At 40.0% G+C, this 14,763-nt stretch overlaps 3 protein-coding genes across 10 annotated transcripts in view; all 3 read right to left on the bottom strand.

Annotated features, from left to right (window-relative positions):
- Positions 1 to 5,339, bottom strand: part of pnpla6 (patatin-like phospholipase domain containing 6) — a 31,365-nt gene extending 26,026 nt beyond the window's left edge. For 7 of the 8 annotated variants that reach the window (XM_034885199.1, XM_034885217.1, XM_034885229.1 and 4 more), the window contains exon 1: positions 5,232 to 5,339. The gene's annotated coding sequence lies outside the window, so the exon portion shown is untranslated. The remainder of the gene's footprint in view (positions 1 to 5,231) is intronic. The other variant, XM_034885208.1, reaches the window with a different exon arrangement.
- Positions 5,340 to 6,030: 691 nt separating this feature from the next.
- Positions 6,031 to 9,507, bottom strand: LOC117961417 (ATP synthase subunit d, mitochondrial-like). Its single transcript, XM_034900068.1, has 6 exons — positions 9,260 to 9,507; positions 7,913 to 8,043; positions 7,164 to 7,260; positions 6,734 to 6,805; positions 6,317 to 6,379; positions 6,031 to 6,214 (listed from the first exon to the last, which is right to left on the bottom strand). Exons 1-6 carry the CDS (start codon positions 9,305 to 9,307, stop codon positions 6,083 to 6,085), a joined length of 543 nt encoding a protein of 180 aa, XP_034755959.1. The 5' UTR covers positions 9,308 to 9,507; the 3' UTR covers positions 6,031 to 6,082.
- A 1,336-nt stretch (positions 9,508 to 10,843) lies between these two features.
- On the bottom strand, positions 10,844 to 13,308 carry LOC117936420 (homeobox protein MSH-C-like). The gene is made up of 2 exons (XM_034859400.1): positions 12,775 to 13,308; positions 10,844 to 12,136 (listed from the first exon to the last, which is right to left on the bottom strand). Exons 1-2 carry the CDS (start codon positions 13,184 to 13,186, stop codon positions 11,724 to 11,726), a joined length of 825 nt encoding a protein of 274 aa, XP_034715291.1. The 5' UTR covers positions 13,187 to 13,308; the 3' UTR covers positions 10,844 to 11,723.
- Between the last annotated feature and the right edge of the window lie 1,455 nt (positions 13,309 to 14,763).

Genomic DNA, 14,763 nt, shown 5'->3' with positions numbered 1-14,763 from the left:
AAAAAGATGGACATATGGCAGAATTTCTTTTGGAACCAGAGCAATCCCAGAAGTGGAATGTGGTAGATATAGACTTACCTAATGTAAACACTGTGTAGGTACCAACTGCCCCTACGAGCGGATGCCTCTATATCATGTAATATTTTAACTACCCATCTTGCTCCGTTTTAGGGTCACATAACAGTGCACATTTCTTGGGAATCCTCAAATCACTGCAATTTAATGCACTGAAAAATTCAAGTTCATTCAGGCCAGCTACATACCACCTCTCTGCCCACATCTGCCAGTACAGACTTGATTCAGCTGACACAGGCGTATCTGCTGTAGCTAGGACAACAGGCTTCATTCATTGTCTATGGACAAATAAAAAGCTATGCTATGTTCGCTCGCCGAGGTCCACCGATTTCCCACTCCTACTCTTACAACTCCAGCAGAAAGTAAGGCTGGAGAGAAAACAAGCTGGCTAACAACACACTATGTGTGTACTGAGGGCATACAAAGTAGGCGACAGCACTAGCATGAAGAAGCCTATTAACACGCAAGTGTCTCAAGTAAATCTACTATTTTGATAATTGATGAATCTGTGTCAGTCCATTTTAATGCAAATAAATGAAAAAAATGAGTGGCTCCATGAAATATATGTTAAATTGTTAAAAAATACGTTGTAGCGCTATGACTTCTAAATAGCTGTTGTTGTCTAGTGTCAAAGCTCAGTTCAGCCGGTTTATTTAGCCTTCAACCAAGAAACAACACAAGCTGGCATTAGATGCATCTTTCCTCTGGCATTTTTTTCTGCTTAATCTATAAGATCAGTGGCTGGGAGAGGGTTGCTGAACTGCTGCATGGATGAAACTCAATCAGTGAAAGGTTGAGGATGCAGTGTCGAGTTACATGATGTAACCCTACGAGTCACAACAAACCACAGAAGAGAATGCTGCAGCAAGGAGACACTGTTTCAAGGCCCTGATATCTCAAATGGAAACCCAGCTATATCATTGACTATTCTGTGTTCAGCACCTTTATAACATTAAAAGATGTGTCTATAAAAATTACAGCATGTGACTTAAAGCTTTAGTGCATAACGTTTTGATATGAACGTCCATTACATTCAAGTCATTGCCAAATGAGTTGCTACAAAGCTAATTGTGTGAATGCTGATTCAGCAGCATTCAGAGTGTTGTTATCCGATTCTCCCACTTTCTTTTGTCACCTTTAACTTCTGCATACGTTCAAAAATCATTCAAATATCAAAATGTTCAGTTCTACAAGCACAAGATGGGACTTCTATAACATTTGTTCTGCTATTTATACTTTTTATATTATTAAGCTTTTTTAAATTTGTTTAACTACTAAAGTCAATGAGTGGAGGCTACAAATCCTTCAAATCCTATTCTTCTTCAAAATCTAGTATTGTGAAAATCACTCTCTAAGTTTTGTGCTTATTTCAGGATTGTTCTGCATTGATAATGGGTGTTTATTGCGTGACTTACAGTGGGTGATGTCATTGTTAGAGCACAGAGCCTTAAAAAAAATCATCTTAGTCCCTTCTCTTTAAATTGCTCTCATGCCCACAATTTTTATTTTTTCATACATGATTAAATTGAAAAATTAAACATTTGTGGGAGAGTGTGTTTGACACCACCACCTTATTAACTAGGCCTTACATGTCTGTCAATCTTTAAGAGTGGAAATCAATACCAACCAAATGTCAGCAAATGTGGGCTGCAATTGGAATTTTCCTGTATTGTTCTTTGGCAGGTAGCCACCCATAATTTGCAATTCCTTTTCTATTCTGAAAATTGACTTTTCCAAAATGTTGCCAGTTTTGAGATGTTGTCATCACTGCTGAAAAACATGTCTTACTTTGTCTCTTGTGCAGCAGTAACCCCTGTAACAGAACTTTTGTAATTCCAGAAAGCTACCCATAAGTTGTTGCTACACATTACATGTTGCTTCAGATTGTCTCTCTTTGTCTCAACACTGTAAGAAAAGCACAGGGCTGCTATTATCTATAGATGAGGCAGTAGCCAACATCTAGCCTCCAAGCAGTGCCTCCCCTCATGTAGGCATATTCCCATTGTTCTCTATGAACAATGAAGCTAGTGTTGACTCTACTTCGAGGGGCAGACCTGGGCCGACTACTAACACAATCACGTCTGTTTTCACCTAACACAAAACACCCTCTAGGCCCTGAGATTCACCATAACGCGCCTGTAGGATGATATGTTTGAACTCACAGATAGATGGTAAAAAACATTACATATGCTGTGACTCTGCACATATCCATATTTAAGGATTTAACAGTGGAAGAAGACAACTAAAGAGAAACATGTATTTGGTTGAATGTGCTACTGTCAACACAAACTTACACCAACTAGTTTTTTTAGACCTTCACTTTCTGTCACCTTTGACACTGGAAGTCTAGCCAAACTGTTTAATTTTACTTCACACTAAAACTTCATAGAATCATGTCTTAATAAATAAGGGAAAAAAATCAAACAAAAGCCCAAATATAAATGGCAGCAAAGTAATAACCAACGTGAACTCAGAAGTGGACGTCAGCTCATATTTCCCTCCAGCCAACAAGCATAACTCTGCATAACTTGCACCCAAAGAGGTGTTGCCTTACTGACTTCTCGTGAACTACTTGGCAGGATAGTTTAGTAACACATTGAGTAGGTGGGGAACAGCTTAACAGATTACTATAAAGTCAGTCAAATACTATAGGTGCACTAGCACAGAAATCAAAAAGTGGCTGATGGTATACCACTAGTGGTAAAGCGGAAAATGGTGCCCGATACATGTTGCATTTTTTGCCCCAACAAATGAAGTTCAGCTCAAATTCCTTCAGGAAAACTTCTAAATAAACTTCAATCACAACCATTTCTCCCTAAAACTATTCAGCTGTTAAAAGGCGTTCAATTTTTATTAAACCAACCAGAATTGGCCATGAAATTCATGATCCAATCACAGAATGACATCCTGCTTTAAACGTCTTCTCTTCTTGCTATCAGCTGTCTTTTCAGGAAAATGTACAAATGTGCAACCGCCAACTCTTCGACCTCCGTGCTTTGTCAACCTCTGCAACCTGAGGTCCTTTCTGGCGGACGGGTCCTTCGTTCGGTCTCCGGGTTCCCTCTCCACCATCACCAGTGTCTAGGCTCCATCAGGGGGAATATGCCTGGCTTCTCAATCCCTTTAAAATATTTTTAACTATGGAGTCTAATATTTGCATATCTGCAACAAAGTCTCCTGATTTAAATATATTGTTGTCCATATAAACATGCGGAAGGCACGCTCAAATGGTTCTTGCAGTCAGCACAGTGTGGACTGACTTGCATTGTGTAGCAATGATTGGCTACAGAAGAGAAGTGAGTTCTTTGAGCCACTTTGACCGATGCTCTGACAGCAATCAGTATGAACGACCAGACAGTAACCAGCGACCAAGTTGAACTGATGCGCGCTGAACCCAGCAACAAGCCCAGCAAAAAACGTGTTTGGTTTAAAGCTGCCTACACATGATCCATGGTAAAAACGCTTTGCACTAGCTGTTCCATTGTTTTCCTATGGGTAGAGAGGTGGAGACAACTCTGAGGAAGCGCTACCCTTGGGATGGCGCACCGCTCGAAATTGCTGATGGGTGCTGCACTCAAAGTTCAAATAATTTCAACGTTGACCTTGTTGGTGCTGACCAATTCTGGGTTCCTCCGAGTTGTCTCCAACGCTCTCCCCATAGAAAAACAAAGGCACAGGCAGTGTGGAGCAGTTTTAGCCAGTTTAAGAGTAGGCGGCTTTAAAGGCTGAAACGTGTTTCATGCTTCTAGTGTTCAAGTTCCATTTTCTCGATACTTCCGGCTTCTGAACTGGTTGCAGTTCCACCATTGTTCTACTCGGGGCGCTCACTGCCGAGTGCAGAATGAATGGGACTATATGGAGCTAAACCCCTCAAAATCTACTTTTCTCAGGATGTAATTTTTTGTCTAGTAATTTGAATGTCGCATTCGAAAGGGGAGGCTAAGACAATACACCCTGCTGGGTGGTAGATTTTCTGAAAGTGTTTTTTTGTTCTAAAAAGCCTTTTAAAATCTCAATGACGCAATCCACATCGTACGGACCAAGATGCTGCTTTACGGCAAGTTCTGATTCACTTCCTTTTTTCTTTCCCGAGGCATTGACAACACAGCGGACAGGTTAGGCTTTCCCTGTCAATGCATGTGCTAGTAAAAGGTTTGCTAATATTTTAAAGACCACCCCAAAAATATTCACTCAGACATTCTGGTTCTGCTTTGGATGCCATCAAACAGGATCTCTGGTCGTAATCATTCCTTCATTGACCAATCAGCATTCATTAGCAGAATGCTAGAGTGTTATGAGCAACAACGACTTAACCTGTAAGAAATCCAATGGTCATAAGTACTCGTTCATTCAACTTTCAAACAATAATCCATGTTGAACTTGCAAAATCTACAATGAAATCTGAGATTTCTCTACAAGCAATCAGGCAAAAGAGACAAATTTAGCCATCTAGCTTCATAGAGTCCCAATCATTTTTGCACTGTCCTGCGATCACCCCCAGTGGAACTCTGGTGGAACTGCAACCAAGTTCGGTTCAACGGGGCTTAATGGAGTGAACAGGCTTTCCTAGACGGGCTTTGGAGATAGCCAGAGGGCAGAGATATGGATATGTCAGGCTCTATCCCAGCAATGTATATCCGTTGAGACGAACGACTCTATAGAGTATTATGGATGACAGACATAGTTGGGCCTTATAGTTTATATTCGGACGAGTGTAAAATTAATTATTTCCACGTGGTGAAACACAGCTATACGGGTGGTGTTATTGCTCAAATCAGACATCCATCCACTATTCAGGGCATAGGGCACCTGGCCGACGAACGTTGTCCCATCCCAGTGGCTAACGTTGTCACTGAATGACTGTTAGCTAGCACTCGATGCTACTGATTGCGGTTTACAGTGGTCATCATGGCGGATGTACAAGTAAAACAACACCAAACTAAAATAGCCTACGATGTGTTTTTGTTTAGTTGTTGACCTCCGCAGGAGCAATCAGACTGAGGTTTAACGTTACCGTTAGTGACACACATTGCCCCTTGTTTTCACTACGAGCTACTAACCAACGCTAAGGGAAAAGTCTCAGTGAATCACACGACCGTGAGCTAAAACTTATCATACTATAACCATGTCATTAAACTAGTATTAAAGACATTTACCTGAGCTGATGGACTCCCGTCAATCGTCACTGACTGTCAAAAAACATAGGCTACAACGGAAATCATCTGAGGAAGCCCCTCCTGCTGTACCGGAACTTTGTCAAGATGAACCAATAAAAATGTAGAGCTGGGGCGAAGTCTACATCCCACCCACATATATGCAAATAAGTAGCCGGTGACCAATAGTTATCGAGGTACACAACTAGTGATAGGCAGAGTATTATGTCTATGGGCAAAGCTATCACTCTGGTGATGGGATAAGAACGGGCTGATTGACGTATAACATTAACCTATAAATGCAGATGGACTTTAGAGCGTTACAATCGGATTTCAACGTGGGACTTTGACATTCTGAATTTATTTAACATACCGTATTTTCAAAATGTTATATCACTGATTACAATGAATACATTGATTACGTCAATTCTTTTATGTACCAGACCTCTACGCCCTAAAACTGCTGCTAATTGAATCAGGAAATGTCTGACGTCACTGATTGATTTAATGGTTACAGAAACACATTTGCTTTGGTAACACATCTTTCATGATGCAGTGGTAACAGATCTAAATCCCACAACAGTAGATCAACGATAATATTACAGTGCATCTTTAAATGTTAGTATATAGCTTTAGCTTTGTTGCAGACAAGCTTACCTTTCAAGAAAAAATAAACACGTCACCACCCCCTTTTGGGCTCTACCTACAATATCAAACTGCTATTCCTGAATTTAGTTCTTTTTAAAAAACAACTCAGACAAACATGTGAAAAGACAGTGTACCAAATAATGAAATCAAACAGTTTGATTTAAAATACATAAACTTTATTGTGAGGAGAGTGTCCAGTAATAGGATTACAGTTCCGCAATGGGTTTGTGGGGCCAGTAGGGGTGTTTGACCTTGTCCAATTTGGTCTCTGGGAAGGTGTCGTTGAGGTCCTCGATGGTCATCTGGTCGAAGGGGATCATGTTCTTAAACTTATCCAGCTGAGAGAGAAAGAGAGGCAGAAAAAACCACAACTTTATAGATATAAGTTTTCTGAAGAAGTCCATGAGGAGTTTCAGTAACAATTGCGACTACTGTCTCACCTCTTGCTCATACTGAGCGATGCGGGCCTTAGATCCCTCAATGTAGGCAGATGCACTTTTATTCTGTTAGAGAATAAGATAAAAACCAATTACGTAAGACAATCCAAATGATAATCAGCCAAACATTGCGCTGTTACTATTAAACTATTAATTTAAATTAATTCCAGTTTGCCTTTATTTGCTTAAATTTAGAATGTCTGGTTTAGTGTTGGAGGAAATTCATAACTGTTAAACTATTGCTAAATTATTTGTGCCTATTAAAACTCTTAGTAGCTACAAAAATATTTACATATAAATGCCAATTTGAATTTAGTTATCAGTTTTCTAATTCAAATCAACTCATTTTACAACAGTACAGTAAAGCAGAAATTCAGGCAACACATAGATCTGGTGTCTATAACTGGTGTAATAACTTACAGATTCAGCCTCCTGTAAACTGATGGCGCTTGTCTGCGTGTCCACGGGCTCCGGGACCTGAAGGGCTTTGAACTGTGTAGGAGGAACATTTATCATTCAGTATTGTGACACAAACCAACAAATGCTAAACACACTAAAGGGAATTATGACTTAGCTGCACAACCATCAGCTTGACTGATTGGGAATTTAAGCTGTAGTTTGCCTATTATTCACCAGCACTGTCACCCTCAAAGCTGTTTAAATAAAAAATTGTCTGAAAGTGACAAGCTAAGATTCGTAAGTTTGATTATTTGGCCTCTACGGACCACTCAAAAGATATTTTGCTCCCTTAATTCACTATTTACTTGGATCCTGGAAGGTGTCTGGAAAGGTGCCATCAACAACTACAAGAAAAGTTGTCATGACCCCATACATAATCAGCTAATCTTACCTTCTTCTCAAACTCATCAACCATCCCGGCTTTAGCCACTGTGCTTCTGAAGAAACTCCAGTCAATGGCTGCAGGAGTCTCTGGCAGAGAGGTTAGTCTGGTAAAAGAAAGAAGATGGGTGTCTAAAGGGGAGCAACTTAATATATATAGAATCAGCGAGGAAAACACTGTAGGAAGATGATAGTTATTCAGGGAGAGCAATTAATAACTCAATAGAAATTACTGATCATGAGGACCCGATACGTTACAAGAAAAAAAGCAAAGAAAAAAATCATTGATTCAACAGGTATTGTCTGCAGCTTTGATTTTGTCTCCTCAAACCTCTCATAATGGGTATAGGCAGAGTGAACCTGATCCAAGTGTATGTTGAGCACTTGAGGTTGACCAAAATATTTTGTACAAGTTTTCAAGCAAACTGCAAAGAATTAAAATACTGAATTCGGACAATATGCATCTAATCCACACAAGGAACTGCACACTGTAAATAAACAGATGCTAGGGTGCAATTGGTGTTTTATGTATTTACAGCTTATCATCCTTATGATCACAATTCACATTGCAAAGCTTTTCAGCCAGGTGCACACTTGAGCTGTGTAGCCCTGGTATGTGCCACTCTCATTGCATGAAGGATAACATCCCAGCAGACTCATTGGACACTTTCCTTTGATTTATGTTTTGCTTATCAGAGACCAAAGACAACTTTGACTGACTTAGCATGACTTTCTACATCTTGATGGTGTAAAACTAACTTGGCTGAGATGGCATCACTCCGAGTTTTCAGTGCGTTGAACATGCCCCTCTGGTTGGGTGGAACCCGCTCCGCAAATGCCAGCCAGTCAACGGCCTTCAGGGCTACACGACGACCTGCCATTCTGCCTGTCTGAAAGGTAGAAGGACATCTTGTTCAGTCCAAACAAACCACAAAAAAAAATATTTGTCATCATCCTACCGTTACCAAGGTCAAAACTGAACTTTCAAATCTGTGTTTAAAAATGATATTAAAAAAAGTTGGATGATTTTGGATGCTGTAGTTGCTGATGAATTGTATTGCATTATACTAATATGTTACCTGATTTGTATCAGTAAGGGTAGATTAAACATTAGAAACACCTATTAATGTAATACCAAAAAGCACAAATACAGCACCAAAGAAGACCACAAGGTTGAATGAACACCTCTCTAAATCATTTTCAACTAAAGCATTTTGAATGTGCATGAAGGTAGGATGTATTGCAGGGCTGTGTATAAGGATACTTTTGGACCTAATGACCTGAAAACTAACTGTAAATGGCTCCCGCTTCTACAGTATTAAAGTGATGTGTAATGTATGTGTGTAGCAGGTGTAATAATGACAGTGTAGCTTTATATTTATACTGTGGTGATATATATGGAAAGACATGTACACGCTGCTGACACAGGGTTAAGAAAATGTCCTTGAGTAATAAGTAAAGCCTAGTTGCAGCGTAGACAGACAAAAGCTTGTTCACCTCCAATTTAACGTAACGTTATAGTGCGACATAAAGCCATACTGCAGTTACTCAAGTTAGTGTGGCAAGTTCACCTGTATTGACTGACTACAGAATATAGGTTGGTGTCACGATGACACTAACGTTTGTGTTAAACCGCAAAAGACAAGTAACGTAAACAGTTAACATCAGCTAGCTTTAACGCAGGTAGAAATTAAGACATCGATGCCCTCAGTATGAAGTAGCCTACCGATATAAACCGTACGGTACAACTGCAGGTGCACATGGCAAAGCATATTTTGAACAAATAGCTAAAATAAGAGAAGATATGATGGTGAAAACACATTTTTGACTAGAGCCAATCAATGACACCGGGCCCTTGACATTTTGCTCAACTCAAGACTCCTGCAAGGCTAGCTAGCTTACGGTAGCTAGCTCTGTTAGCCTGCTAGCCAAGGTCAGACAAGTACCTGAGTAAGGCCAGCTTTCTCATAAAACAGCGAGTGAACGTTAAGTTCACTGCTGAATCACGTGTATAACAACAAATGCATAAGCTACACAAGCAAGTATTTAAACATAGTTTCATGTCATGGTCTTTCATTCAGCATACCGCTCCGCTAATGTACTCACCTCGCTGTACAAAGTGACAGTGGAAAAACGGAAGTTCTTTTTCTTCATGAGCAGCAGAAGCAGCAGCGAGGCCGTCACCGCCCTCTGCTGGAGTGTCAGAGTAGCCTGCCCACCGCGGGTCACAATCCACCAACCAGTCAGCCAGTCAATCAGTCGATCTATGAATCAATGCTATTTGTCGCATGACATCGGTCGTGACAGTCCTACAATTCTGGTAAAATGTAATCACAGCAGCTCCTTCAATTTGGGCATAATCTCAAAGTGGAATGTGTGTGTGTGTGTGTGTGTGTGTGTGTGTGTGTGTGTGTGTGTGTGTGTTTGTGTGTGTGAGTGAGTTTGCGTGTGAGTGTGCGTGTGTGTGTGTGTGTGTGTGTGTGTGTGTGTGTGTGTGTGTGTGTGTGCGTGTGCGTGTTGGGGGGGATCTCTGATAATTCTTCTTGCCTTCTCCCTCCTTCATTCGTTCAACTACAGCTTTTCCCGAGGCTACATCTGCATCTATGGGTTTTACTGTAGCTTATATTACCTAAGTGCTTCAATGGGGAACATTTTAAAGGCTGCCCCACAATAAACTGTAGCCTAAGTCGTATTCCTGTATTTCATTTAGCCTACAAAGGCGACGATCATGTTTTGTTGTTGAAATAAGGCAAAGAGTGAGAGAGAAAAGGTCTGAAGAGATGTTTTTTTTTTCTTTTAATATAATCTGTGTTAAACTTTGGTTAATAAAGGCCTAGTTACAAGTACTAACATACTAGGCTATTAGTGACCGTGTAAAATTTGTAAAACATTGTTCAAGTGAACCAAACAACAAATTATTATAATCAATAATTCTACTGAATGCACCACGTTTAACAGCTTGCCATTTAAAAAATACAGTACAGCCTAAATTTTTACGCAACTGTATCGAGTTAAACATTTGTGCTTTTTCCTTATATTTTAGATTACTGGGCATGGTACATAAAATATAGGCAGGTAAATGTCGGCCTAATTCGCAGTAACAACACATACCACAATTTTACATATAGAGTTAAATATTTTTATTAGGCTGTTTGTCCCAAGTGCCCAATGAACATGTCCTGAAATGACAATGAAATGAAAGGATTTGTTAGATTATAGGCTTAATGCTTTGTTGTAGTAAAGCCAAATAAGACATGAAGTTGTGTTAAAATATAAACTGTAAAATATAACACTTATCTTACTTAAACAGAACAGGGATTCACTGATGTGGTCTAATAGGTCCATGTGTTACACTCTGTATGCTATTTTAAATTTAAGTTAAAGTTAATAACACAACATTGGAAAATGACATTATTAGTGGGCCATTTTCAAATTAAATAACAACAATTACATGCAAGCGCAGGCGTTGAGATTTTTTTGCGACAATGTTGAAGTTTGGCATGCTTACATACTTCAATTAAAAATTACAATAAACAAAAAACAATTATCTTATCTAAGTCTGTGCTACTTTTGATAAAGTCATATTTCTTGGAGGAGCACTGTAGGCTGAATCCACTGATTCATCAAAGTTATAAGATATAAATAAAAAATAAAACTGTGAAAACGTTTTAAAAGGAGTCAGCCACTCTATACAGGTTTTGTATAAGGTTTATTTACTAAAATCAGTTTTACAAGTAACTCAACATTTAGATAGAGTGATGGTATGTACACAGTACAGATACAAATATATTCAATAAATACCACATTTTCTGGACTTTCTTCAAGCGAGGAGGCAGGGCTTTATGAACACTACAAATTGTATTTACATTTACAGCAAAATTCCTCAAAGAACATCTATTATCACTCCCATAAAGGCAACGCTGTGAGGGGTAAAAAAAATATCTAATACAAGTATTTTTCTAAAATATAATTTTGCTCAATGTTTACAAAAATGTTGAAATCGTGACAAGAATTGCTGTAAGGAAATACAAACATTCAAACAGCAACTCTGGTAAACTGCAGTTTTACCAGGAACCGTCAATGCTGAATGAGGAGAAATAGGCTACTTCAAGTGATACACTGACCTTAAGGCACTGACACCGTTTAAGTACTTTTGTGTTGCTTTTAAACCTCTGCTCCAGTAGCCTTCATGTCTGGACACATTTCACAAACTACTGCGGAGCACGGTGGATGAAATGGAATGAGACATTTAAGACGTGCTGTTTAAAATCTCGACTTTTGAAAGAAGCCATATTGCCTCACCAAATCAGGCCTGTGAATCCAGAGAACCTCTTACTTCTTTGTCTTAAAATGAGGAGAACGAGGTGAACTCACTCAGTCCATTACGCACACAATTATTTATCAAAGTGTGTCCTGAAATTACTTATATTTAGGAAATTTCTCTAAACTCCAAATACAAAAAGAAATGTACTCGAGGCGTAGAAAACGCTTCATCCTCTTTCATAAGTGTATTGCAACCATGACATAATACATATTTTCCCTTAAAATCACACGTACACACGCAGTACTACTAAGACAAATAGTACATCCCATAAGTGACGGGTCCGCTGAACAGTCCTGGGACCGGCAGACCGGGCCTAGGGAAGGCGTTGGACGGACCCCACGTTGGAGAGCCCATGTGCGCTCCGAGGGGGAGCGGCAGCGCGAAGGCGGGCAGGATGGGCTTGGAGGCCAGTTTGTACTTTTCCAGCTCGGCCTCCTGCAGTCTCTTGGCTTTGGCTCTCCGGTTCTGAAACCAAATTTTGACCTGAGTCTCCGTCAGGTTGAGAGAGTTGGAGAACTCGGCTCTCTCGGCGATGGAGAGGTACTGCTTCTGGCGAAACTTGCGCTCCAGCGCCAGCAGCTGGGAGGTAGTGAAGGGCGTGCGAGGTTTCCTGTTGTTTTTGTGCTTCCTTAAAGTACACGGAGTTGGACTTGAGCTCCCTGTAAGAGAACAAATGACAAAGAGAAATAGCTGAGGTTAGATTCATTGGAAGCTTAATTGTCGATCATTGCGGCAGGTGAAAATTTGGGCATCTAATCTATAATGCGAACACATGATAACATACATAGCCTACAACTAGTGCATATATCAATGAATACGTTTAACTATATAGTTTAAGACATATTAAACCTCTTGGACAATTATTACCAGAAACTGATCACATTCATTTGTGCAGATATTGTCAGGTTTGATCACGCTATCAACCTTTAATATTTGCTTGCATACGTCACTTGTGTCTGAATGTAAATTTCAAATTATGATATGATATTATGATATTAAGAAATGTGCAGAATAACAATAAAAGGAAGAACAATCTAAAAGAAACCAAATATGTTCAGTGGCACAACACTTTACCATTACTTATGTGGCGTTTGTTAGACATAGCAAAAGCCAAAATGTCTTTATAAGTACTGGGGACAATATTAACATAACTGCGACACATTAAGGACATTATAATTTGTGTATCTGTGGCCTTTAATAACACTATTTTCTTTGACGCTTTGATTATCGACGAATACATGTGAAAAAGTATCCTTGAGTTTGCAAAACTCTCATAACAGCAGAGGGACGGACTTACGAGGCGGAGTAGAAAAGGAGGACGTCTGAAACCAAGTGCTCTGATCTTTCTCACAAAACTGAGGACTGTCCTCGCTGGGACTACCGGGAACTCCCTGCGAGCGCTCCGGGGAAACTTTGATCTCCGCGTAAAGAGTCCTTGGAGAGAACTGTAAGCCTTGCCCGGCCACGGGTTTAGGCAGGGCCACAGCCAAATCTGTGGAAGGATAAGAAGTCCGACAGGTGGTTTTTTTGGAAATCAAGGACTCGACGCTAAACGGGAGGCTGCGTTTGTATCCTTTCTCAGTGGTCATGTCTTTAGGCTGAAGATCCTCGCCCTCCGTATCCGTCTCCTCTTTCTGATGAATCAGTTTGGCGTCTTGGGACCGCGACCCCTGCACAGGATTCATCATGACACAAGGGGATGGGGCCATGCACCTCCGTGTAGCCCGTTCAGATGAATGAAGTCGCTGAGGTGTACAGTGTCCAATATGCGTCTCCGCGCTGTCAGTGGTGCCCAGTAGCTTTTACGCGCTGTACGCGGGGTCGTCTATAAAAGAACAAGGGCTGTTCCCTCTCCCTGTTCCCACCAATCAGCTCGTCACGTTGGCCTCGTGACGTCTGCCAGTGCGGGTTTGATTGGCCCGCTGCCTTCCAAAGGAACATCAAGAGGCCTTTGAAAGGAAGAAGAAGTTAATCATACAGACCCCATGCGGCGCGGGGCTATTGATGACCCTCACAAAGTAGCTTAGACCAATTTTAGCGCAATTAACCAGTGGGGAGGATTCTCTTGACCATTTACATCCATTAGCCCTGCACTCCATCCCTATTGGTCAAATTATTCTCCTACTGTAAAGCTAAGCAGGAACTAAAGAGTCACATGTCAATATCAAAGAAATCGTATTATCAAAGAAGAAGAAAAGGAAAAAAAGAATACAGTGAAATATCTTAAATTAACATTAAAATATGATAATTTGCACAATAAATTACATTTTGATAAACAAAGAGGCTGCACGAAGTGATCAAATGAAAAATAAAACAACCGAGTAAAACAATTCAGCTGAGAATCAAATCAAAGAAGAAAAGGTGCGCAAACAGGATATAAATTGATTAGGTATGACTGTTGGTCACACAGCATTGCAGCAATTTAAGGGCTGTCATGAGCTCTTCTCGCTTCACAATGGCCTCAGCTGAGAAGCAACAGGCGTTTTTTTCTCTCCAGGTCATACTATTTAATAAGCCAGACAAGTTGTGTTCTGCGAGGCGCCAGGCTCGGCACGATCAAAAAGGAAGATACCTCGGGGAGAAAAGGCAACGGTTAACTCCACTTAACCAATTGTCCTCCAAATATTTCATAGTCCACTGCATGGAGCTGGGAGGAAGCAGGCGCTGACAGTTAACTGTTTCATGTCTATTTTGAAACTGATGAGGGAGGGGTTTAATTCATTTGGATATGTTTTATTAAAATGATGACTGCTGTTCTACAAACTCATCATCGTCATGTAAATCATCACGACACCTGCATAGACCTAGACGCAATAGGTGAGAACATACATTGAGTTAAGTCAAAGGAATAATTCATCCGAGGTCAATGTATATGAATTTATTTTAAAGAACACCACACAGAAGTGCCATTATTGTGCTCAGCAAGTACTTGTAGAATGCAATCTGCTGTGATGGCGACATGTCATATCCCCGAGAATTACTAGTGATTATTAGTTCATCAAGTCAGTATTCGGATATCTTCAAGTATCAATATTACAGTGTAAAAAATAGACTGTTACAATAAGCTACAAGTCCTGCATTCAACATTTCACTTGAATGTAAAATTCAAAATGTACATGAAGTATCTAAAGAAAAAGTTTACTTTTGCGGAATAGCCCTATTCAGAGTTTCACATTTATTAGATTATTGGATCATTAGTTGCATGAACATGTTTCCATTTTTTTTATAAACTGTTTTAAGTGGTAGGTGTGAAGCTAAACCTTATAAAACAGTTATTGCTATAATA

This window comes from Etheostoma cragini, chromosome 2, assembly GCF_013103735.1.
Source record: "Etheostoma cragini isolate CJK2018 chromosome 2, CSU_Ecrag_1.0, whole genome shotgun sequence".
NCBI lineage: Eukaryota > Metazoa > Chordata > Actinopteri > Perciformes > Percidae > Etheostoma > Etheostoma cragini.
Note: the sequence above shows the minus strand (reverse complement) of the source record. Positions and strands in the feature narration are given on the sequence as shown.

Bases quoted from the DNA above. Each gene is read 5' to 3' on its own strand.
- LOC117961417 (XM_034900068.1), bottom strand. From the start codon at position 9,307: ATGAAGAAAAAGAACTTCCGTTTTTCCACTGTCACTTTGTACAGCGAG. The intron at 7,261-7,912 runs GTTAGTTTTACA...TTCTTTTACCAG, and splicing joins AGTGATGCCATCTCAGCCAA to ACTAACCTCTCTGCCAGAGA. The intron at 6,215-6,316 runs GTGAGACAGTAG...TTTCTCTCTCAG, and splicing joins TCGCTCAGTATGAGCAAGAG to CTGGATAAGTTTAAGAACAT.
- LOC117936420 (XM_034859400.1), bottom strand. From the start codon at position 13,186: ATGGCCCCATCCCCTTGTGTCATGATGAATCCTGTGCAGGGGTCGCGG. The intron at 12,137-12,774 runs GTAAGTCCGTCC...GTTCTCTTACAG, and splicing joins CTCCTTTTCTACTCCGCCTC to GGAGCTCAAGTCCAACTCCG.